The sequence below is a fragment of the Schistocerca piceifrons genome, chromosome 3 (genome assembly GCF_021461385.2).
Source record: "Schistocerca piceifrons isolate TAMUIC-IGC-003096 chromosome 3, iqSchPice1.1, whole genome shotgun sequence".
NCBI classification, from domain to species: Eukaryota; Metazoa; Arthropoda; class Insecta; order Orthoptera; family Acrididae; genus Schistocerca; species Schistocerca piceifrons.
Genome location: NC_060140.1, coordinates 661,900,167 through 661,925,912, shown reverse-complemented (window position 1 = coordinate 661,925,912; position 25,746 = coordinate 661,900,167). Strand labels below are relative to the sequence as shown.

The 25,746-nt window shown below is 40.2% G+C and overlaps 1 protein-coding gene across 1 annotated transcript in view; it reads right to left on the bottom strand.

Moving 5' to 3' along the window:
- Window positions 1-25,746, bottom strand: part of LOC124788356 (FAS-associated factor 1) — a 144,126-nt gene that overhangs the window by 41,645 nt on the left and 76,735 nt on the right. Inside the window, exons 9-10 of the mRNA XM_047255621.1 lie at window positions 21,979-22,115; window positions 5,454-5,616 (exon numbers count right to left, since the gene is read on the bottom strand). Of these exons, the coding sequence (XP_047111577.1) occupies window positions 5,454-5,616; window positions 21,979-22,115 (300 nt within the window). The remainder of the gene's footprint in view (window positions 1-5,453; window positions 5,617-21,978; window positions 22,116-25,746) is intronic.

Below are 25,746 nucleotides of genomic sequence, written 5' to 3'. Positions count from 1 at the left end.
CTTGAAAAATGAGACTCGAAATAAAGGAAAAAAAAATTTCCCAAATCTAAGCCACACCTGAAAATTGAGACTCGAAATTCAAGGGGAGAGAAAAGTTTTACGCCGCACCTCCAAATAGAAACAAAGTTGGCCCATTGCAATATGAGACACAATTTAGGTCGAATGAATGACGATACACCTACAGTAGTTTGGTTCGAGTCGTAAGCTTAGCAGTTAAGCTTTACCAGGTAGCCATTGCTATGCGTCAGGCGCTCCATCCGTATTTATACGGGTATCCTTCCTTTTTCACGTGCTTCGTCTGCTTTGAATTATTGCCTATTTTTCTTTCATCTGATAAGCGCCGTTTTCTTTGTTATATGTGTTTACGTCACTCTAAGCTGAAAATTCATTACTGTACTGTGTCATGCACTGTTCGACGCATTCTGATAGTGCGTGTTTACGGCCTGTCGCCGCTTGCGGCATGGCTTGCTTTTGTGCGCGCTACTGCCGCTTCCAATTAAAAAAAAAAAAAGAAGAGGAATCGTCTCATTAACGAAACAATGGCAAGAGAATGCTATTTGTTATTACTTACACTGCTGCTTTCTTTGATAATGATCAACAAGAACCAAATAATAGACTGTGTATGATAGAACATGTTCTGAACGAGAGTGAGGCAAAAATTTTTCTCTGTTTGAAAATCTTTGCGGCCGCTTCTTTAGTACATCAAATTCTGCACAGAAATTAGAGTCATCTTAGATTTAAAAATCTAGTCAGTTGCCGTGCTTCATTTCTGACTGTATCACTACTAGGCATAAGAATAATACGAATATAAACATGACACGATACGTATATTCTTCCGCGTTTGCTGCTGTCTCACTCTAGTTTCGTAGTTTATTAGGCAGACAGTATTTAAATGAGATAGCAGCAAACACGAAAGAATACATGGCAAAATGTTTATATTTGTATTATTTTTATGGTGAAGAGAATACTGTATGTGATTCACTTTTCATCAGGTTCTTATTAGCAACCATCACTTCTCACAGGTAGGAAAAAATTCAGAACGTAGAGTTGGCCATATTGACAAACATCCCAAACAGTCTTGCCAGTCGGATTTTCGTAGTACATTGTAATTCTGCTACATTCGAAGATGAACAATATGGAATTTATATTTACTTCGTTGGATAATGTATGAGAATGCAGTGGTCAAAACTCGGGGCGGAGAAAAAAAGCCCGTCTTCCACTTTTTTTTTTTTAATTTATTTACTGACGCAGAGGTTTTGGCGCCAGTATTTATCTTTGTGCCTACAAAGCATGCCTGTGTAGTGCTACATATATTCGACGGCAGAACTTCCGCTTGCTTTGCACTCGATTCTAAGCCACAGGCAGTTTTTTGGATTACAAAAACCGGAAAAAAAGTGCTGCTTAGATTCAAGTAAATACGGTAGGAAGACCTTAATCAAAACAAGGCTCCTGAATTAAGAGGACATTTCTTCAGAATAATTATAATCCTTTGGAGAGCTACTCACGGCAAAACTACTGCACCTGGTACGTATTATATTGCATGAGACAGGCGAAATACACTCAGATTTCAAGAAGAAAGTAATAATCCCAGTACCAAAGAGGGCAAGTACCGAAAAGGGCAAGAGCTGAAAGGTATGGATATTACACAGCAATCAGTTTAGCACGTAAATGGTTGCAAATTACTAACATGAATTATCTACATAAGAATGGAACGACCGAAAGAAGCCAAAACGAGGGAAAATTCCGGATGAATGTCAAAATGTGTGGAGTAGTACTTACTATATGACTTGTCTTAGAAGACAGACAGAAGAAAGAAAAACCTAAGCTTATGGCATCTGCTGGCCTAGAAAAATCTTTTGATTGTGTTGGAAATTCAGAATTGTGAGATATAAAATATGCAGAGCAAAAGATTATCTACAACTTGTACAGAAACCAGAGTACAATCATAATAGCTGAAGGTTGTAGTCTTAACAGTTGAAGAACACAAACGGGAGGCTGTAGTTGAGAAGGGAGTGAGACAGGCTTGTAGTCTAGTGCCCCCATCCCCACCACCACTCTTTAATTTAATGTGTGCTTAGAGCAAGCAGTAAAGAAAATCAAGAAGTAATCTGGGAATAAAAGACTGACCAAGTGTGAGTAGGACTCATGCACAGAGTACTTCATACACACTTAACTATGTATACAGACGATTCATCCATTCCGCAAATCAAGGATATTGATCATTATCAACACTGATACTGTCAAGATATTGGTCCTAGGGATTCCAAGACTTTCGAAAATGTTTTAATTTCACGTTTGAAATCAGATAATAAATGACAAAAGAAATATTTTTTCGTGTGAAGTAATTACAAATTAACAATTTCGGAATTTTCCCTTTACTTCTACACAAAACCTTGCTTCTCACCAAATTTAATAATTCTATATCAATGGAAAGTACCCTATAAGTTTTGCTGAGTTTTTGATTATTAAAATATGTGACATAAATGGCTGTATCTTTTGACTGAATTGACTTAGTAGTAAAAATTTTATACTGTCAAGGGACCACAGACCTTAATACATGACATAAATTTGAATTTAATATATCAAACCATGACTCAGAAAAAGGGTTCTTAACAGTTGGATGGACAGACAGACAGACAGACAGAGAGAGAGACAGACAGAAGGACGGTCAACAAAGCAATCCTATAAGGTTTCCGTTTTTACAGACTGAGGCACGGAACACTAAAAAGGAATTAAAGTCAAGAGAAGAAATAAAGCTTTATGTTTTGATAATGACACATAATTCTGCCAGACTATTATGAGATTTACTATCAGCTGAATGGAATGAGTACTGTCTTAAAAAGAAGTTGTGTGAATAACATCAATTACAGTGAAATAAAACTTAACTCTGCGTATTCTGAGGGAATTTAATTAGGAAATCATACTAACATACCATCGATTGACCATCGCATAGACTCACATACGGAGAACACAGTAATAAGCACCCTGGTGCAGAGAAACAACTGAAAGAGCTGAAAGCAGGTAAGTCTCCAGGACAGAATGGAATCCCAATTCGATTTTCAAAAGAGTACTCTACAGCATGGACCCCTTACTTAGCTTGCATTTATCGTGAATCTCTCTGCCACTGCCAAGTCCCAAGTGACTGTAAAAAAGTGCTGGTGACTCCTGTTTATGAGGAAGGTAAAAGAATGGATCTGCAAAATTACAGACCAAAATCCTAACATCAATCTGCTGAATTCACTGACATATTCTCAGTTCAAATACAATAAATTTCCTTGAGAAAGAAAAGCTTCTGTCTGCAAATTGGCATGGTTTCAGAAAGGACACTTGTGTGAAACTGTGCTTGCCCGTTTCTCACGTGATAACCTGTGAACCGCTCATAAGGACAACAGGCAAATTCCATACTCCTAGACTTCCGAAAAGCATTTGATGCAGTGCCCCACTGAAGACTTAACCAAGGTACAAGCATACAGAATAGGTTCTGAGATATGAGAGTGGCTAGAACCCAGTATATTGTCCTCAAAGGTGAGTGTTCATCAGAGACAAGGGTATCATCAAGAGTGTCCCAGGGAAGCGTGATAGGACCATTGTTATTCTCTACATACATAAATGACCTAAAGGACATGGTGAGCAGCAGTCTTCAGCTGTTTCCTGACGCTGCTGCAGAATATAGGAAGGTGGTGTCATTGAGTGACTGTAGGGAGAAACAAGATGACTTAGACAAAATTTCTTGTTGATGTGATGAAAATATATAAAAATGCACTTTAATGCAAATGAGTAGGAAAAACAAACCTGTAATGTTTCAATACAGCATTAGTAGCATGACGCTCGACAGAGTCATGTAGGTTAAATATCCAGGATGCAAAGTGATATGAAATTGAACAAGTGAGTAGGTTTATTGGTGAGAAGGTTTATTGGGAGAATTTTAGGAAAGCATTTTTCACCTGCTCAAGTGTTTCGGTTCCCACCAGGTCAGACTGAAGGAAGCCTTCGAAGCAATTCGGAGGCAGCATGCAAGTTTTGTTACCGACAGGCTCGAGCAACACACAAGTATTACGGAGATGCTTCAGGAACTAAAAAGGGAATCACTGGTGGGAAGGTACGATTCTTTTTGAGGAATACTACTGAGAAAATTTGGTGAACTGACATTTGAAGCTGACTGCAGAACGATTCTATTGCCATCAATGTACATTTCTCGTAAGGGCCACGAAGACAAAACAAGTGAAATTAGGGCTCATATGAAGGCATTCAGACAGTCATTTCTCCCCATCTCTATTTGAAAATGGAACAGGAAAGGAAATGAGTGGTGGCCGCCGCTACGCAGTGTACAGCGGCTATCGGAGAATGTACGTGTACATCCACGTACAAATGAGTTACTAATTGTAGTATATGAGTTTTGCTATTAGAGCAGCAAATTAGCTAATAATGGCCCAAGTAAAGACGATGTAAGGCGCAGACCACCATTTTTGAAGAAGGGACATTTGTTAACATTGTGTAAAAAATTGTGTTAGGAAATCATTTTTGAAATATCTGTCTCGTGCAGTCTTATACAGAAATGAAACATGGACAATAAAGAGTACCGGCAAGAAGAGAATAGCTTTTGAAAGGCGGTGATACTGAAGAATGCTGAAGATTATACAGGTACACTGAATAACTAATGATGAGATTCTGAATCAAATAAGGGAGAAATGTTTATGGCACAATTTGAATAGGAGGTGGTACAGGTTGATACGACAGATCCTGAAACATCAAGGAATGCTGAGCTTGATGCCGGAAAGGGTGCAGGTGAACTGTAAAGAGATATCTAGGCCTGTCTATCATACGCAGAGTCAAGTGGCTGTACGTTGCAGTAGTTACACAGAGATGGTAAGGCTTGCATGGGATAGATTAGTGTGGAGAGCTGAATCAAACAAGTCTTAAGACACTGATAAAATGTTCTTCCTGGGTAGTTACTTTGTTACTGACAGATGACACTTCAACTCTCCATAATTTGGTGTTGTTCTATATCTAAGTGAATTTACACTTTCATTAAATCTAGAGTGTACCTATTTTGTTAAGGAGTATCTAACTGTCCTTCATAATTGTTTTTATTTTTTAACAGCTTCCAAAAGTGCTTAAACACCACTTTTAAAACAGCCAGAAGGCTACCATCAATGAATAAGAAAAGAAGTATTAAGACCATGCCAGTCTTTTTTGTGCATTACTACGAAAACTATACTCCTCATCTTTCTAAATTGTTTCTGTTAAGAGAGAAATAAATTATAGTGATACAAAGCATATTGCAGGTCTTATGAAAAACTACATGAAATACGTTACCAACTATATGTATTTTGGTAAAATAACCCTATTCTTTCTTTTATATTAAGATGTCAAAAGAGGTTCATGACACTTGTATAACAACAAAAATCAATTGGTGTGTAGTTTACTGCACCAACTAAGAATTAGGTACTTACCTATCAGCTGCTAACGATTCTTGGTAAGCTGCATCCTGCTCCATTTTAACACGTTCCCTAGCTGCTCGGTCTTCTTCCTCCTTCACATCTATTCGCTGTTGCTCCGTAAATACCTCTACAGCTTGAACTAAACTTGTAAGTAGTTCATTTACTCCAATATTGCCTGTAAGTAGAGCATTCAATATATATATACACACACACACACACACACACACATATATCAATACATACAGATGTTACCAGTTTGGAAAATATGTCATTTTTCACAAGATATGGACAGTTTAGTGATATTTGTCATTCGATACTTATTCACATTATTGGTAAACTATATTATACATTCCCTTTAATTATACAACTACACTGTCATCGAATTTATTTCTCAACTGCATTTACTTGCAAATATTTATTTTTAGTCAAGGGTCTATACAGAATTAAAATATAAAATGGAGATAACTTGTCTATGAGCTTATGTAGATATATGCCAATACTTGAAACAATAAGCTTATTTTTGCAAACTAAGGAAATGTGTAACAAATCAGAAAATGTTAAAAGAAGCTATTACTTACCAACGTAGGCAACTGGTGAAAGCATCGATGCAGCTCATTGAAAAGAGAAAAAACATTCTGCATGACCAAGATTATAGGACTAGCTCCATCTACAAGAGTAATCAAAGTTCCAGACTACTCTAACACAAGCACTACGAGGAATGCAAAGTGTACAAAGTGCATTCGAAAAGTATCAACACGCAGGCTAGCATAAAAAGGTTATTTCCCATGCATACTTTATCCAGTTCCTGATAAAGCATTACCACAGTCTCAATGACACAACTAATTTAACAGTCACAGAATGGCTCAAGAAATATTTTCAGAATGGTTTGAATCTGTCATTCGCCTTTCAGAGAAAAGCTTTGATACAATGTTAAATTCTACAACCTACTGAAAATCAGAAGTAAATTAGTCGTATTTGATGAATGAAAATCACACTTGATACAGCCAGGGCTGGCTTAAGAACATTTCTCCACACAAGTGATGTTTCATTCGGTGTTCTCCCCCTCCCACACATATCTCCACTCCCTTTAGTTTTCGCTATTAATTGTGAAACACCTCCAAACAAATTTTTTGTACTTAGGTGCATCTGGCGCCCTTTCCATTTGTGCTGCTTGTCCTGGATACAGTCGTGGATCATGTCAAAAACTTAGCTGAGGAACTGTAGACACAGTGATAATTTGGCATATCGGGTCATAAATACTACACACACACACACACACACACACACACACACACACACACTCTTTGGGTAATTATGAGTAACAAAGCACCCTTCAGAGCGATTACATACCAGAAATTTAAGTTGCCAATCTTTGCAACTAATTCTTTGTTGTTCTTGACAGGCTTTCACTGAGATGACTGTTTATGGATTTCTCTCTTGTACTTCCAAGTACTTATGATCAATGGTTATAGTATTCAAAAAATGCTATGAATCTAGACAAGTATTGTCTTCTAATTGCCAGTCATTTCTGCATTTAAAATTCTCAACAGATATTGTGGCTGATTTAATTTTAGATTCTGTGAGCTTTTGTACAATTTTGTGCACCCTTCTGTGATAGTGGTGAAGTAAAAATACTATTGGACAAATATTTAGTACACTGCTATTTTTGGCAAGGGAAACTCCCTGACTACAGGCAGTTCATATATAGTGATCAAAACAACTGGATGTTATCATGAAAACTATTGTAGGCCAACAGATACTTTCTGAACACACCTTGTACATACACAGGAAAAGATGTCAGGCAATGAACCACTGCTATACTCTATAGTTATATCAAATGGGTTTAGGCAATTTATGTTTATGCCACGTTACCCAAAAAACATAATTTATAACCTGCTTGAGAACAAGATTACTGTGTACCAAGTAATGCCACAAAGAAGTGAAGTTCAGGAAAATATTTCTCAGGATATATTATGTATCCCTTCACCACAAAACACTAAACATGGCACTTTATTATATGCATACAGAGAATTGAACTAAGTATTGGAAGGTGAAATACAGGAAAAGCATGGGACTGGAAGTGCAAGATGTGCTTTCAAGCAACAGAAACTGTTTAAGTCAACAGATCACTGACCCTTCACTGCTGATGTGTTTACTTTAAAAAAAATCTATTAAGGGGAAAACGAAAAGAAGGATGCAGTCACAAAAATGGGAAAAAATGCACGGAAGTCTTTTCCTGGAGCAAAGGAATCTTTTTCTAAATTCTTGTTATATACATATTGCACTGACTCCTTAAAAATTTCTGTTTGCTTCGAAGTTCGAGAGAAATGAAGATATTGAAGCACTACTTATTTTTATATATTTTAGTCACTAAACCTTCACAAGCAAGCAATAGATACTGGCGCGCACACAAAAATTCACCAAACTGAATTTATGACATATAGTGACTGAGAAAAAATTCAAGGGCCACCGATCTCTGGCTGTCATGGTATAGGGGACACTGTGCTATTAGCATTCTGTGAGAGACGGCAAGCATGTCATAGCAATTATACCCATGCTACTAGCTGCAGATATGATGAGTGTGGGGAAATGAACAACAAAAGCTTAGTTCACATATTGCAGATATTACTACATGAAACTCATATGTTCAATATTCATAAAAAAAAGTCACACAATGTTACAAATAAAACACACACTTGCAGTAGAAATCAGTATTGGAGAGTCAACTCTCTCTCTCTCTCTCTCTCTCTCTCACTCTGTGTGTGTGTGTGTGTGTGTGTGTGTGTGTGTGTGTGTGTGTGTGTGTGTGCGTGCGCGCGCGCGCGCGCATGCGTGCATGTGCCCAAGGGGGAGGATGTGATGTTGGTTACATTACACTTATGTGCTCTGAAAAGGAACTGAGCTGTAATGTTCAATTTATTGAACACAGAAATATCATCATCTATACTGACAAACATATTTAAAGAAAAATGAAGTCTAACAGCTTGCTTGTCAGATCTATTAGCAATGCATAAAGCATGTACCCAAATTAGAAAGAAGAAAGCATTATCAGACTCCAAAGTGTTTGGTAGACACTTCTGGCCTAGCAAAATGTAATGTGTGCAAATGACAACTACCTACACACCATCCCTCAATGTAACCTACTTCATACTAACAAAACCTTCTACTGGCACACAACTCTATGTAATTTGTAACATCTCATTACGAACAGAAATACGCTTTATATGCAGGAGAACTTCAGATTCGAAACCAGTCATGAGAGAGCTTCAATTTGGCTTCATACAGAACCCTGCATGTCAACCTGCCTTGCATCTATCACAGTATAACACACAAAACAGTAATGTGTTATGAAAAATGTTTCATCTAATTATTATCATGATGTCTGCTTGTGTCTGTATATGTGTGGATGGATATGTGTGTGTGTGCGAGTGTATACCCATCCTTTTTGCCCCTAAGGTAAGTCTTTCCGCTCCCGGGATTGGAATGACTCCTTACCCTCTCCCTTAAAACCCACATCCTTATGTCTTTCCCTCTCCTTCCCTCTTTCCTGATGAGGCAACAGTTTGTTGTGAAAGCTTGAATTTTGTGTGTATGTTTGTGTTTTTTGTGTCTCTATCGACCTGCCAGTGCTTTTGTCTGGTAAGTCACATCATCTTTGTTTTTAGATATATTATCATACACCATTTAATATACATATTCACTGTAGTCAATCTTAATATGGAAGATAGAAAAATGTGCAGGGGCTTGTCTCATAGCTTATTTGGTAAAACAAAATTGTCACATTTCATTGCTATTATATCAAATTGTAAATACAAGACAGACATTACTATGCCAGTAATATAAATGTAATTATGATTTCCCTATTCACCCTGTACACATAATAAAGAAATATTAATCCTTCTTTCCCCTCTTGTTGTTCATTCATGTACTTTAACAGTTTTTTAGATGAATAAAGATTATGTAAATTTGTACAACACAGAGTATATCTTGTCACTCAATTTTGTCTCCGACTTGCTGGTCATGGGGTGTTGCTTAGCACAGTATGCTACTGTACTTGCAACTAGTATGTTATATTCATGTGTGTATTTCTGAGGAGTCTGACACCATGTTAAAGTTGATTCTTTTAGAAGAGGGGATAAACATCATATCCATTCTTAGGCCAACCGATTCACATGAAAATGTGTGTCGGATGGAACAAGCAGGATGAAACCAAAGCATTTGCTAAATCCAAGGTGTGATGCAATCTGTGTCAAGAAGTGTGTGGCACTTGGGAAGAAGTGTCACAAATGGATCCTCATGGACACTGGTCAACCTCTCCGGGAAATGAAGTGATACTGCACTCAGCACGGCCTGCGACAAGCATATCTGTAACAGTAAAAGGGTTAAAGGACTCCTCCCATGCTCCCTTATTCCCTGCTTTGGAAGTGGGAGGGGCCTGTTTACCATTTTCACTCTTGACACTCTTGGAGGTCATATATTTTATTTTTCACATCTACATATTTCCAGCCCTCTGCCTCGAGAGGCTTCAAAATTGTGTGGTGTAACCTGGTGATGCCAATATGTGAGAAACACTGTGCTGTAATTGAATTTCAAATTATAAAAGAGTTCATCCACACATGGAACACCCTCTCCTTCAGCACGACAGTGCTGGACCATATGAGTGCTGCAATATCTTCAACAAACCAAACAGACACCTCGGGTTCGCTGCCATCACTCATCCCCTCACACAGTCCCAACTTGGTCAATTTTTATCTGTTTCCAAAACTTGAATAACATCTCCGAGGACTTCTCTTTGATAATGATGAAGCGGTGTAAGCAGAGTGAGGTTGTGGCTCCGTCAACAAAGTCAAACATTCAACAAGAATTTTCTCAACAAGCTGGTCTCTCTCTGCCAGGGTGACTATGTTGAGAAATAGGGCCCTTCCCAGAACCCCTCCCCTGAATCCATTTCCCTCCTTACTCCTGTGACACCCGGCACACCCACCTTCTACATGCTTCCCAACATTCACAAATCCAACAATCCTGGACGCCCCATTGTGGATGGTTATTGTGCCCCTAATGAAAGAATTTTGTCCCTCATTGAACAACACCTCGAACCAACTGCCCGTAATCTAGTCTCCCACGTCAAAGACACCCACCACTTCCTTCATCAACTCTCCACAATCCCCAACCCTTTGTCCCCTGGATTCCTGCACGTCACTGTTGACACCACCTCCCAATACACCAACATCCCTCATGTCCTCTTACCTATATTGAACACTACCTTTCCCTTGTCCTTCAGCTCCAAACCCACTACATCATTCCTCACACACATTACTAACTTCATACTAACCCACTACTACTTCTCCTTTGAAGGGAAGGTATAAAAACAAATATACAGCACAGCCATGGGTATCCACATGGGACCTTCCTACAAAAACCTTTTTATGGTCCATCTAGAGGACACCTTCCAAGCCAAACCCCCCAGTCTGGTTCAGTTTCACTGATGATATCTTCATGTTGTTGTTGTTGTGGTCTTCAGTCCTGAGACTGGTTTGATGCAGCTCTCCATGCTACTCTATCCTGTGCAAGCTTTTTCATCTCCCAGTACCTACTGCAACCTACATCCTTCTGAATCTGCTTAGTGTATTCATCTCTTGGTCTCCCTCTACGATTTTTACCCTCCACGCTGCCCTCCAATACTAAATTGGTGATCCCTTGATGCCTCAGAACATGTCCTACCAACCGATCCCTTCTTCTGGTCAAGTTATGCCACAAACTTCTCTTCTCCCCAATCCTATTCAATACTTCCTCATTAGTTATGTGATCTACCCATCTAATCTTCAGCATTCTTCTGTAGCACCACATTTCGAAAGCTTCTATTCTCTTCTTGTCCAAACTATTTATCGTCCATGTTTCACTTCCATACGAATACTTTCAGAAATGACTTCCTGACACTTAAATCAATACTGGATGTTAACAAATTCCTCTTCTTCAGAAACGCTTTCCTTGCCATTGCCAGCCTACATTTTATATCCTCTCTACTTCGACCATCATCAGTTATTTTGCTCCCCAAATAGCAAAACTCCTTTACTACTTTAAGTGCCTCATTTCCTAATCTCATTCCCTCAGCATCACCCGACTTAATTAGACTACATTCCATTATCCTTGTTTTGCTTTTGTTGATGTTCATCTTATATCCTCCTTTCAAGACACTGTCCATTCCATTCAACTGCTCTTCCAAGCCCTTTGCTGTCTCTGACAGAATTACAATGTCATCGGCGAACCTCAAAATTTTTATTTCTTCTCCATGAATTTTAATACCTACTCCGAATTTTTCTTCTGTTTCCTTTACTGCTTGCTCAATATACAGATTGAACAACATCGGGGAGAGGCTACAACCCTGTCTTACTCCCTTCCCAACCACTGCTTCCCTTTCACGTCCCTCGACTCTTATAACTGCCATCTGGTTTCTGTACAAATTGTAAATAGCCTTTCGCTCCCTGTATTTTACCCCTGCCACCTTTAGAATTTGAAAGAGAGTATTCCAGTCAACATTGTCAAAAGCTTTCTCTAAGTCTACAAATGCTAGAAACGTAGGTTTGCCTTTCCTTAATCTTTCTTCTAAGATAAGTCGTAAGGTCAGTATTGCCTCACGTGTTCCAGTGTTTCTACGGAATCCAAACTGATCTTCCCCGAGGTTGGCTTCTACTAGTTTTTCCATTCGTCTGTAAAGAATTCGCGTTAGTATTTTGCAGCTGTGACTTATTAAACCGATAGTTCGGTAATTTTCACATCTGTCAACACCTGCTTTCTTTGGGATTGGAATTATTATATTCTTCTTGAAGTCTGAGGGTATTTCGCCTGTTTCATACATCTTGCTCACCAGATGGTAGAGTTTTGTCAGGACTGGCTCTCCCACTGCCATCATAATTTGGACTAAGGGCCAAGATACCTTATCTTTGTTCCTTCACACCCTCAAAACCACCTCTTCCACCTGCTTCAGGTGGTCCACCTCAACCCGATATGTCACCTTCCTACATGTTGACCTCCTCCTCCCTAATGACTCCATCCACACCTCTGCCCACATAAAACCCACCAAACACCAACAGTACCAACATTCGACAGATGTCATCCCTTTCGCACCAAAAAATCCCTCCCATACAACCTGGCCGCCCAGGGGTGGTGTACTGCAGTGACAAGAACTCCCATGCTCAGCAAGCTGAGGGTCTCACAGAGGCCTTCATAAACAGGCACTACCCCCAGATATAGTACACAAACTGAGCTCCCGTGCCTTTTCCCACTCAAACCCCCAATCCTCCCCCCCCCCCCCCCCCCCCATCCAAAGACCCACCCCAGACTGGAACAACTGAACCACACCCTTTGCCAGGGTTTGATTACCTGTCATCATGCCCTGAAATAAAGGTCATCCTACCCAAGAAACTTCCCACACCTCCTAAAGTGGTGTTCCGTCACTCGCCCAACCTTCACAACATCCTCATGTCACACCCAACCCAACCCCTTGCCACAAGGACCATTTCCCTGTGGAAGACCCAGGTGCAACCAAACAGCTGCCCACCAGGATGAATGGCCATTGCCAGACTGTGACCAAGAGCAAAGTAGAGCACCCCGTGGCACAAAATGCAGCCGAACATAACACACTTTATTTAAATGGTTACTTCATTACCCGAGCCATCGGGAGCTTTCCCTCCAGCTCCACCACCACCACCACCTTTTCTGAACTGCGTAGATGCGAGTTATCCTTACAACACAACACATTCTCTGCTCCTGTAATTATCCTGGTTGTCTCAACCTAAAGTAAGTTACTGTACCCACACCCTTCACCCAATAGTTTCCACCCTCCCCCCCTCCCCACAATCCTACCATCTCCTCATCTCCTCCCCACTCTCATCTCTCACCCTGTTTATTTGCTGCCCTCTGCCAATGCATGTGCCCACCTTTCCTTGCTCCTCTCTTGTTTTGCTCCTTTTCCCCCACCTTCCTGCCCCAAAACATCTTGATGTTGCGCTTATTGGCATTCTAGTCCCTCCACACTCCACCATACAGTGTTCATCTCTCTCCCCACCTGTACACTTCCCCGTCCCCTCCAGACTGCTACTTGCATACCACGTGATAGTTGCAGTCCAGCCCTAGATGCTAGGGGTGGCAGTCATGTGTGAGTGAGGTGTACTTGCTTGTGTGTATGAATGGTGTGCAAGTTTCATTTTTATTGATGAAGGCTTTGGCCGAAACCTGTATGTAAGTGTATTTTAATTGTGCCTGTCTGCAACTCAACGTGTCTTTTTTACGGTAAGCAGCTATTTGCAATCAGTCTTTTCCTACATTGTTGAGAAATAGTATATACACAAGAAAAATGAAGATGTAGACTGTTAGTAACATTTGTTGTTATTTAAAAATCTTCAAGAGTTTTCACGCATAAAATTTGGAGGCATTATTCTTCAGCATCTCCTCATAAAATCAATTAGCTTCCTCTGTTATAAAATGCAACAGGTCTTCTGACAGGAATGTCATGAAACCAACTAACATTTGAGCCCTGAAGTGGTATGCTTTAATGGCTGGAAATCCCCCCCCCCCCCCCCCAATTAAAAGTGTCACTAAGGCATGCACGTTTCTGATATATTTCACTATAATTTTCTGATTATTTGGATTCTGAATATCTGCCAACTGTATGTCTTGTAAAAACATCAAACTACTGTACCAGCTGAAGTACAAGGACAAGGACTACTACTTCGAGATTCCGGTGAGGACTCCTCACTAGTACTGGCATTAAAGAATTCACTCACTGTCACTCCTCCAGGATCGCTCTATCCGTGCAACCATGGAGACATTACATTTCTCTTGTAGAACATAACAACATGATGTCACTACTTTAAAAAAAAAAAAAAAACATGCAAAGCGAAGTCAAACTCTGTAGTGAAGGATCAAAGCAGCAAACATAGATGCACACTCAAACTATGCAGCTGGACCTCTGAAAATCTCTGGAAGAACAGTGCTGAAATTCAGCTCTGCAGGTTGACATGCCTGGAACACACAGGCATCTGACGATCAGTGTGCTTAAATTTGTCCACAGCAGTGAGAGGGCCGGCGGAATGGGGCGAATAAACTCATCAACAGCGCTTAAGGAAAAAGCAGAGGCCATGTTTGAATGTGTCCACAGCACCTGGGGAGCACCAACAGCAGTCAAAGGGTTAATACTTCTTCCTGTGATAGCTGGACAACAGGGCAAGAGATTTATAATACTTCAGTCTTTGTTTTTACAATGGCAGTAATCCACCAAGATTATCCACTTGTTATCATCATCTAGCAACAGGAAGAGTTAGTTCAGCTGGCTCCCTTTGAAAAGACTGGGGGAGATTAAGTCAAGGCTATAAATTTAAGAGGTCTGTCTGGACAAAGTGCTCTAATCTTTGCCTGTGAGGGGATGGGAACAATAGATTGGCTGAGGGAGATGGTGCTCATGACATCTCCATTTGGGAATGTGAAGTTTCTGGTCACAACATAAGAGAGACTCTACAAGGTCATGAAGATATAAATCTGAGAACCTACGCTACTTAAGGATGTTACTGCAAAGACCCTGTTCAAGAAAGTATGGGTGCAGATTCAGAAATTCTTGAAGATGACATAAAGATAATGAACTAGGAGGTTGCATCTGATGGCCAAACCCTTGTAGTGGAAGTCTGTGACAAATCCCTGAGGGCAATGCCTGTATTTAGGGTTCTTACGGATTATTGTCAGGGAGAATAAGGATATCAGAAGTGACAGTGATGGCAAGCTAGTGGCTGGAATTGTTCCAGATAAATCTGCAACACAGTCACTTTCTGGGAAGACAGCAGGTGAACATAGCCCTGATTTACCTAGAAATCTAAAAACCACCAGAATATGTACTAATGTTAAAAATAGAATTTCACTCATGCTGATGCCAGACTTCTGTTCCAATGACTTCATGATCATCAGGATGAAACAGTGTGAGGAAGGGAGCATGAGGAAATTTTTAATGCCCTCGGTTTTATGAAGACAGTGCTCTTCTTTCACAGGAAGTAAGAAGACTGATAGACAGCTGCTTGCAGCTGAATGAACAACTGTTGCCAATGCACACACCCTGGTGTGAGCAAGCAGCAGCACCCACACAGAGGTGAGTACCTACTTGAATGCCTATTGGAGAGTGTAATGGATCTGGGAGAAGTGCTATTTTCCACTGGATTTGTCGATATCAAATCTAATGAGGGAAGTTGTAAATGTTTTCTTATATTTTTGTCCAAATATGTTTTTTGTGAATTGTAATTTGCCTTATTTTATGCTAATTTACTTATATTTTTTAGAGTGACAGCATATTGATTACTATTAGTAGATATGACGAAGAATATCAAAGAGACTGGTTACAAGTGGAAGGTTGTGTGTTGTGTAAAATGTCTTTGACGCTGGAGTTGTCTTTGACTGTAGTCAGTCGGCAGTGAACTCTTGGTGTGTGTTGACAGTGGAACAATGTGCAGGCTGCCATCATAATAATTTGCTAGTGAACAGGAAAAATGAATTATGTTACTACTTTTTTTATATAAACTTTAAGAAGAAACCACATTCGAAGCAATGGGATTTGAAGCACCAAAAATGAGGCAAACGCATTGAACCAGATCATTTCTGCAGCCGACGAAACTACATTGTGGAATCGTACTTCCACTAGACGACTGAAGCCAAGACGATATTTGTCTTGTAAACATTTTACGGAAAAGGTACTGTCACGAAATATGCTAAATACAGTATATAAAAATAGTGAGCATATTTCAAGAGCAGTCTAGAGATCTTGAGTAAGGGTAAGTGGGACAACTTCAGGAATACAAGAAGGGAAGAAGTAACTGAATTAACATCTGGTCCATCTCAATGGACAGTTAGTCTGTGTGACTAACACACATATTGTTAGTATGTGCTGATGGAGCCAGCCTTATCTGACCACGTGTATATAAAGCTTGGTGTTGAAATGGGTGTTAGACTGTGGCCTACAGGGACCCTAGTAAAACCGATGTAACACATATAGGAAATACCTAAACTCATACTCATCTGAAGTTAAAACTTTGTTAAGTAACCTAGTAGATTTGGAGGAAATGGCAGATGAAGCAATGCCTGTCATCATTACCTTGGACTTAGAAAGCTGTGCACTCACCATGAAATTCACAAACAGGAATGTATCTTGGTGGGACAATAACCCGGAAACAATTTTAACAGACACACAGGCTATGCACTTAGCACTGCATGCAAGCGTGCACTTGATAAAGAAATGGTGTGGAGGAAGACTTCTCGCAGTTTACTGCTTGTGAGAGAAGGCGCTGCAAACAGTGGAGGATAGCGAACGCGAAACAAAATCTATGGACATAGAGGGCACCACCTCGATACATGCCATTTCCATGTTGTCATCACGACATTATATAGTCAACCAGATACCGTCCTGTGGGTATAAAAATGGGAGCCTTGCCAGTTCACTACAATCAGCCTTTAGCCAATGATGATGGTGATAATGATGATGATGATGATGGAGGAGGAAGTTATCGAAAGCCGGGAAATTTATCAAAATTTGACTTGGCCACTAAACTGAGAACTTTTTACGTGAAGACTCTGTCACAAAAAACTTCATAGCAATAAACGTAAAAATAATGTTTAATTTTGCATGAAGGTGAGGGCAACGGGTAAAATATACAAAGGCCCTTACCAAATACAATCTTGCTATTAAACAAGAAAACAAATCATTCTGAGAGGTATTCTGCAAGGAGGTGGAAGGTAAAGCTGTCAGTGCGATACGTCACAAAATCCTCATAGAATGACAAGATCCAGGAGTGACACTAAGGAGGGAAAAGATGGCGGGTATACGAGAACAGCATATAAGACACTAGAGATGCCTCTAGACTCGCTTCCTGGCAGATAAGACAGTCAATGACCCAATCCCAGTGAGATAATGGTTTACAGATAACCAATGGAAGAACTGAGAATCTGGAAAAGAATGTGCCGACTTCAAGAAAATCCATTAGGCAGCAGGAACATTTCAACCTTTCAAGTCACTGGGCCCAAATGGAATTTTTTCTGGCTACTGCAAAAAAACAAGAGAGAGATTAACAAGATCCGTATGCAGACTGTTTGGAGTTAGTCTAGCGGCAGGATTATTCCTGGTGCTTGACAGACAGTGAGGGTTGTTTTCATTCTGAAGCAAGATAGAACTGATCAACCAAGGTGAAGGACATTAGACGTATGCCTCTGTCCTTTCTTTTAAAGACCATACAAAAACTGGTTAATGTGTATGTTATGGAGAAAATATTAGCTGAGGTACCTCTACATGAAAAACAACAAGAATATCAACCAGATGCATCATGGAAAACAGCACTTTACCAACTTGTTGGGAAGGTAGAAAAAGTTGTATACTTCCAGGAAAGGGGCCTTCAGCAATAAGACCTTCAAAACCATGGTTAGAGCTGCATAAGAGCATGGCAATAAGATCACTATACATAGGTGCATTAAGATTATGCCGAGTACGCAAACGGTAGAAGCATCATAATGGATGTAAAAACAGTAATCAATATCACAAGACAGAGAGAGTTCCCAAGTTGGGGTTTTGTGCCCACTATTGTGGAAACTAGTGGTGAATGAACACATTAAAAAGTTAAATGCTAGAGGTTACTTTTGCCAAGAATAAATAGATGATTTAGTCATAGTAATATCTGGAAAATTAGCAAATACTATTCGAACAACAGCACAATACATTCTTAACAATGTGCAAAACTGGTTAAGGAACAGTAAGAACGGTCAGTGCAAAAAAAGCTGTTGTTGTACTACTCATGAGGAAGCATATCCAGGACATGGACAGGAAGCATAAAATTTTTAATCAAATTCTGCCAATAGAGGGAATATTGAAGTGTCTATGGATAACCCTGGATGTAAAACTAACACAGATCCATCATATAAAAAATATAAGTTGCAGGGTAAAAGATGTTTTCATGTGTTCTAGAAGGGTTTGTGGAAAAAACTGGGATTGAAGTCTGCGCATGTACTTCATATACACCTCTGTAATTAGACCTATGTTAACTTGAACTCGTGTGGCTACAGTATGGTGGAATGAAGTAGAATGGACGGTGGCTGCTAAGGAACTCCAGAAGGACCCGCTTAGCCAAGAATTTGCAGCACACACACTGCTGGGTATGCCCTCATTACATGTTTCAGTTACAATAGAGGCAGTGGCAGGGTCGTAAGAGGAGAGAGAGAGAGAGAGAGAGAGAGAGAGAGAGGAGGAGGAGAAGAACTGGAATCCTTAGAACAATCAGAATCCTAGAATCCTACATAAATATAATGAATGTGTTAATTACAGAAAGTTAGTTAATGTTGAGTTAACATAAGAATGGTCCTGGAATTGCAGGTTGACTATGCGGTTGCTTCAAATTGCTTCAATAGACCTTTCAATGTAACAACTGAAAGCAGGTAGCAGTGCAAGAATGAACCATGGTACTGTTCAGGTGACAGGTTTCTTGAGAGGCTGAAATCAGGCAAAGGTGCTGGGGCCATGGTATACAGGGTACAGCTTAGACTAGAAATTGGGCTATGGTATTTCAGCCAAAGATCAGGGCATGTGTGGAGTAGAAGCTATGTAGATGCTATAAGGATCATAGAATCTACATTCATTCACACAGTCAACCAGCTTTGAAATCTGTCAGCTCCTGCAAAGGAGATCAAAGAATGCCATGAATTCCTTGTGTTGCTATGGGACAGCAATAGGATAAGCCTACTGTGGATCCCTGATAACTCAGGTAGTAAAGGAACAAAGGAGCTGATAGGCTACCCAGGACAAGGGCTATTACCCCATTTGTCGGACCACAACTTGTCCTATCACTTCTGTGATGATAAAATCTAAACTACGTGTCTGGATCAGGACTTTGGATTAATACCCAAAATAGAAAGATGGCAAGTTAATGATGCCAAAACCATGTTGAAAGCAGAATTCTGCAATCCTCGGCTTGAACAGGAGTCAGATTAAACACATGGTAAGTTCAATGACTGACTGTAGGAACTTCAAGAAACATCTGTACACGATGGGAATAAAGAAAGAAACCCCTAAGTGTAGACTTCATTTAACCTTCCAATGTGAAGAGTTGGAGGCCAAAAGATACAAAATTGTAAAGGGTTCTTCTCTCCCTACTACTTTTCAACGGTAATGACTGCCTTTACTACAATGGAAGGGAGGGATACCACACAATAAACTGAGTTTTGTTGAGGCAATCGGGGTTGAAGTCCACTGTTGTCTCACCTCCTTCATTAATTAAAATCTAATCAAATGTTATATTCAAGGCATATTTGGTGACACACAGTTATTTTAAAGTCTGGCAAAATACTAAAATACATTAGTATATAATGTTATCCATTATTATATCATCACTCTTTCTACTTTCATTTTATCACATACCATGCCACTTAACTGCATTTTAACAATGCATGGCCAATCTAGTTTTCGAATGAAATGCAAATACGTCCTTTTGATAAGCTACACTACATGATCAAAAGTATCCAGACATTTGGCTGAAAATGACTTACAAGTTCATGGAGCCCTTCATCGGTAATGCTGGAATTCAGTATGGTGTTGGCCAATCCTTAGTCTTGATGAAAGCTTCCACTCTCGCAGGTATACGTTCAATCAGGTACTGGAAGGTTTCTAGGGGAATGGCAGCCCATTCTTCATGGACTGTTGCACTGAGGAGAAGTATCGATGTCAGTCGGTGAGGCCTGGCATGAAGTCGGCGTTCCAAAACACCCCAAAGGTGTTCTATAGGATTCAGGTCAGGACTCTGTGCAGGCCAGTCCATTACAGGGATGTTATTGTCGAGTAACCACTCCGCCATAGGCCATGCATTATGAACAGGTGCTTGATCAAGTTGAAAGGTGCAATCACCATCCCCAAATTGTTCTTCAACAGTGGGAAGCAAGAAGATGCTTAAAACATCAATGTAGGCCTGTGCTGTGATAGTGCCATGCAAAACAACAAAGGGTGCAAGACCCCTCCATGAAAAACACGACCACACCATAACGCCACCGCCTCCGAATTTTACTGTTGGCACTGTACACGGTGACAGATGACGTTCACCGGGCATTCGCCTTACCCACCACCCTGCCATTGGATCGCCACATTGTGTACCGTGATTCGTCACTCCACACAACCTTTTTCCACTGTTCAGTCATCCGATGTTCACAATTCTTATATCAAGTGAGGCATCATTTGGCATTTACCTGCGTGATGTGTGGCTTATGAGCAGCTGCTTGACCATGAAATCTAAGTTTTCTCACATCCTGCCTAACTGTCATAGTTCATGCAGTGGATCCTGATGCAATTTGGAATTCCTGTGCGATGGTCTGGACGGACATCTACCTGCTACACATTACGTCCTTCTTCAAGTGTTGGTGGTCTCTGTCAGTCAACACATGAGGTTGGCCTGTACGCTTTTGTGTTCCACTTCAGTTATCACTTCGGAAACAGTGAATCTAGGGATGTTTAGAGGTGTGGAAATCTCATGTATAGACATACGACGAAAGTGACACCGAATCACCTGACCACGTTCGAAGTCCGTGAGTTTCACGGAGTGCCCCATTCTGCTCTCTCACAATGTCTAATGACCACTGTTGTCGCTGATATGGAGTACCTGGCAGCACAATGCACCTAATATTGAAAATGTATGTTTTTGGGGGCCTCTGGATACTTTTGATCACATAGTGTATATGCGTACAGTGTAAGTTCTGTTTTCTTTTATCTTATTGTAGTTTTTATTCCACCAACCAAACAATTAATGGTTGTCTTATATTTATATTTTAACAATGTTAAATCTGGCATGTATTTCAGACACTTGAAAATGCTTAGATAGCCAAAACTGTGCAGCAGTGAAAAACACAACACAAAAGGATATTCTAATGTAATTTAGGTCAATCAGGATGACAGATTATTGTCATTCAGAAAATTTATCTCTGCTATGGACCCTGTTGTAATTAAAAAAAGCAACTGCCAAGGCACACAAAATACACCTACATCAATAATGACAAAAAAAACCTCAAAAATTACAGCATAGGTTTTTTTATTATTTTAAAAGAAAAATACAACTTTAATGTGGTTTTAGAACAATCAAAAAGATGAATTCACTAGAACTTAACGGTTTTACATTTTACATATGATGTATATTCCTGACCATCTATCTGAATGCCAAAATCAGCACTGGTGGAATGGTTTCTAATTCAGGAAGATTTCTTGTAAGATACATCAATTGAATTACCATTTGCTACAAGAAAATTAACTATGTTATAAGTGGCAGATGGAATCTTAACAAGGTATTTGTGAGGTGTGTTAAGATCTATGCAACATCAAAACAAATTTCACTTTTTTCTATGCTTTAGAGTCATTAATTTATTTTCTTTTACTTGCTTATTAAATTTGACCAATTCTAAACTTTAAACTAACTTCCAAAATGAATTCCAAAAAACTAAGTATAATGAAATTATAATACATAAAATTATAAAACCTTCAACATACCATGCACTACTGTATATATGTCTGTTGTAGATCTCATCCGCATTATAATTATCAAAACAGGAAGTGTGTCCACATCTATGCTGCGGATTGTCATTGCGGCAACTGACCCAAGTGCCTTAGAAACTGATGCCAAAAACCTGAAATATTGAACATAAACAAATATTGTAACACTGAGGAGATGAGATTTATCAAGTTCCTCCTAAAACAGGAGACAGCTTAAAACTAAATTGGCTTAAATATTGCAATATATGACAGTTTGTTTGTTTTGCTGTGCATGTTTTTGTAGATAGTACTGTCACGTATTTTCTTCCTCTTTTGGAATTCCATAGAGGAACTTCCTGTTATATGGCAGATCTGGAAGGAAAAAAAAAGTTTTGAAAACAGCAATTTAATATGTGTTCTTGTAATGTGGATTGGCATGACTAACTGAAGATCCCAGCTTTGTTCTAAGTCTCAAATGTTCACTATAAAGACAGACAGACAGACAAAAGTGTGTGAAGGACTGTTCAAACAGGAAGCAATAATGTAAGAATTACTAATTAAAATTAGTATGGCAAGTGAATAGCAAAACTTAAACTAGGAAAAAGAGTTAAAGGAAACAAAGTGGCTTTCACAGGATGGTAGTACAATACAGTAAAACTAACAGGTGTGATAATAATTAGGAACAATTTATGATGTTAAAGTGAATGAACAGTACATAATTTTAAGTGCACTACTAATCATTTGAAAGACTTTCTCATTAATGTTAACAGGATAAAGGAAGTGAAACCTGTCAGCATACAGCCATAAACTTGAGAATCACAATTCAAGATAGTAAGCTATTACACTGAAGCACCAAAAAAAAAAGTGGTATAGGTATGGGTATTCAAATAGAGATAATACGGTGCTGCAGTTGGCAACACCTATAGAAGACAACAGGTGTCTGGCACAGTTCGTTAGATTGGTTACTGCTGCTACAACGGCAGGTTATCAAGATTTAAGTGAGTTTGAACGTGGAGTTATAGTCGATGCACGAGCGATGGGACACATCATCTCCAATGAAGTGGTGATTTTCCTGTACCACCATTTCACAAGTGTACTGTGAATATCAGGAATCTGATAAAACATCAAATCTCCGACATTGCTGCAGCCGGAAAAAGATCCTGCAAGAACGGCACCAACAACGACTGAAGAGAATCATTCAATACCTGAAGTGCAACCCTTCTGCAAATTGCTGCAGATTTCAATGCTGGGCCATCAACAAGTGGCAGCGTGTGAACCATTCCATGCATCATCATCAATATGGGCTTTCGGAGCCGAAGGCCCACTCGTGTACGCTTCACGACTGCACAACACAGAGCTTTACACCTCACCTGGGCCCATCAACACCAACACTGGACTGTTGATGACTGTAAACGTGTTGCCTGGTCAAATGAGTCTCGTTTCAAATTGAATCAAGCAGATGGATTTGTACGGGTATGAAGACAACCTTGTGAATCCATGGTCCCTGCATGTCAGCAGGCGACTGTTCTAGCTGGTGGAGGCTCTGTAATGGTGTGGGGCGTGTGCAGCTGAAGTTATATGGGATCCTTGATACGTCTACATGTGACTCTGAAAGGTGACACTTACTTTAGCATCCTGTCTGATCACCTGCACCCATTCATGTCCATTGGGCATTTCGACAGACGTGGGCAATTTCAGAAGGACAATGAGACACCCCAAACATCCAGAATTGCTACAGAGTGGCTCCAGGAACACTGTTCTTAGTTTAAACACTTACACTGACCACCAAACTCCTCAGACATAAACATTACTGAGCACATCTGGGATGCCTTGCAACTGCAGTTCAGAAGAGATCTCCACCCCCTCCTACTGTTATGGATAGCTCTGCAGGATTCCTGGTGGCAGTTCCCTCCAGCACTATTTCACACATTAGTCACGCCCATGCCACGTCGTGTTGCGGCACTTCTACTTGCTTGCGGGGGGGGGGGGAGGCCTACACGATATTAGGCAGGTGTATCAGTTTCTTTGCTTCTGTGTATATTTGAAGACACAATACAATAATATCTTAGATGTAGTTCATCAAGAACTTTATCTTGAGGCTTTACAGATTCATAAAGGATGGAGGGAGATTCCCAGAGAGCATATAAAGGATTTGTTTGAATGTATGCCATTTAGTGGCTCTAACTGCTGCACATGGGGACTTCAACATCAATTCCTGATTCCACTTCTTTCTTCTTGAATCTAATCTGTGGTATAGCATTCCTTTTAAGTCATAAACTATGTGATCAAAAGTAAAAATGACTTACAAGTTCGTGGCACCCTCCATCGGTAATGCTGGAATTCAGTATGGTGTTGGTCCACCCTTAGCCTAGATAACAGCTTCCACTCTCGCAGGTATACGTTCAATCAGGTACTGGAAGGTTCCTTGGGGAATGGCAGCCCATTCTTCACAGAGTGCTGCACTGAGGAGAGGTAACGATGTAGGTCGGTGAGGCCTGGCATGAAGTCAGCGTTCCAAAACACCCCAAAGGTGTTCTATAGGATTCAGGTCAGGACTCTGTGCAAGCCAGTCCATTACTGGGATATTATTGTAGAGTAACCACTCCGCCACAGGCCATGCATTATGAACAGGTGCTTGATCATGTTGAAAGGTGCAATCACCATCCCCAAATTGTTCTTCAACAGTGGGAAGCAAGAAGATGCTTAAAACATCAATGTAGGCCTGTGCTGTGATAGTGCCATGCAAAACAACAAAGGGTGCAAGACCCCTCCATGAAAAACACGACCACACCATAAGGCCACCGCCTCCGAATTTTACTGTTGGCACTATACACACTGGCAGATGACGTTCACCGGGCATTCGCCATACCCACACCCTGCAATCGGATCGCCACATTGTGTACCATGATCCGTCACTCCACACAACGTTTTTCCACTGTCCAGTCATCCGATGTTCACACTTCTTACATCAAGCGAGGCATCATTTGGCATTTATCTGCGTGATGTGTGGCTTATGAGCAGCCGCTCAACCATGAAACCTAAGTTTTCTCACCTTCCGCCTAACTGCCATGGTACTTGCAGTGGATCCTGATGCAGTTTGGAATTCCTGTGCAATGGTCTGGATAAACATCTGCCTGTTACACATTACAACCCTCTTCAACTGTCGGTTGTCTCTGTCAGTCCACACGAGGTTGGCCTGTGCGCTTATGTGTTCCACTTCAGTATCACATCGGAAACAGTGGACCTAGGGATGTTTAGGAGTGTGGAAATCTCTCGTGCAGATGTATGACACAAGTGACACCCAATCACCTGACCACGTTTGAAGTCCGTGAGTGCCGCGGAATGCCCCATTCTGCTTTCTCATGATGTCTAATGACTACTGAGGTCACAGGTATGGAGTACCTGGCAGTAGGTGGCTGCACAATGCACCTAATATGAAAAACGTTTGTTTTGGGGATGTCAGGATACTTTGGTCAAATAGTGAAAATATTCTTCTTGGTACTGGAATATACAAAAACCTAAAGCGTCACTAAATTTCAGAGACCAAAATTTAGTTTTACCCTGCTGCAAAACTGAATACAGCGGGGGGAGGGGGGACCAGTGAAGTTATTGAAAGCAGACTGCAACTCTTGCAAGCCTCAAGACATACCGCCAATGACAGAAAATAAAGTTAACACTACCAATCAAACAATACAAGAAACAAATAATGAAATAACACAAAAACGGAAAGACTGATAGAAGCCAGACTGGGACATGATCCATTTGGGTTTAGAAGAGAAGAACTTA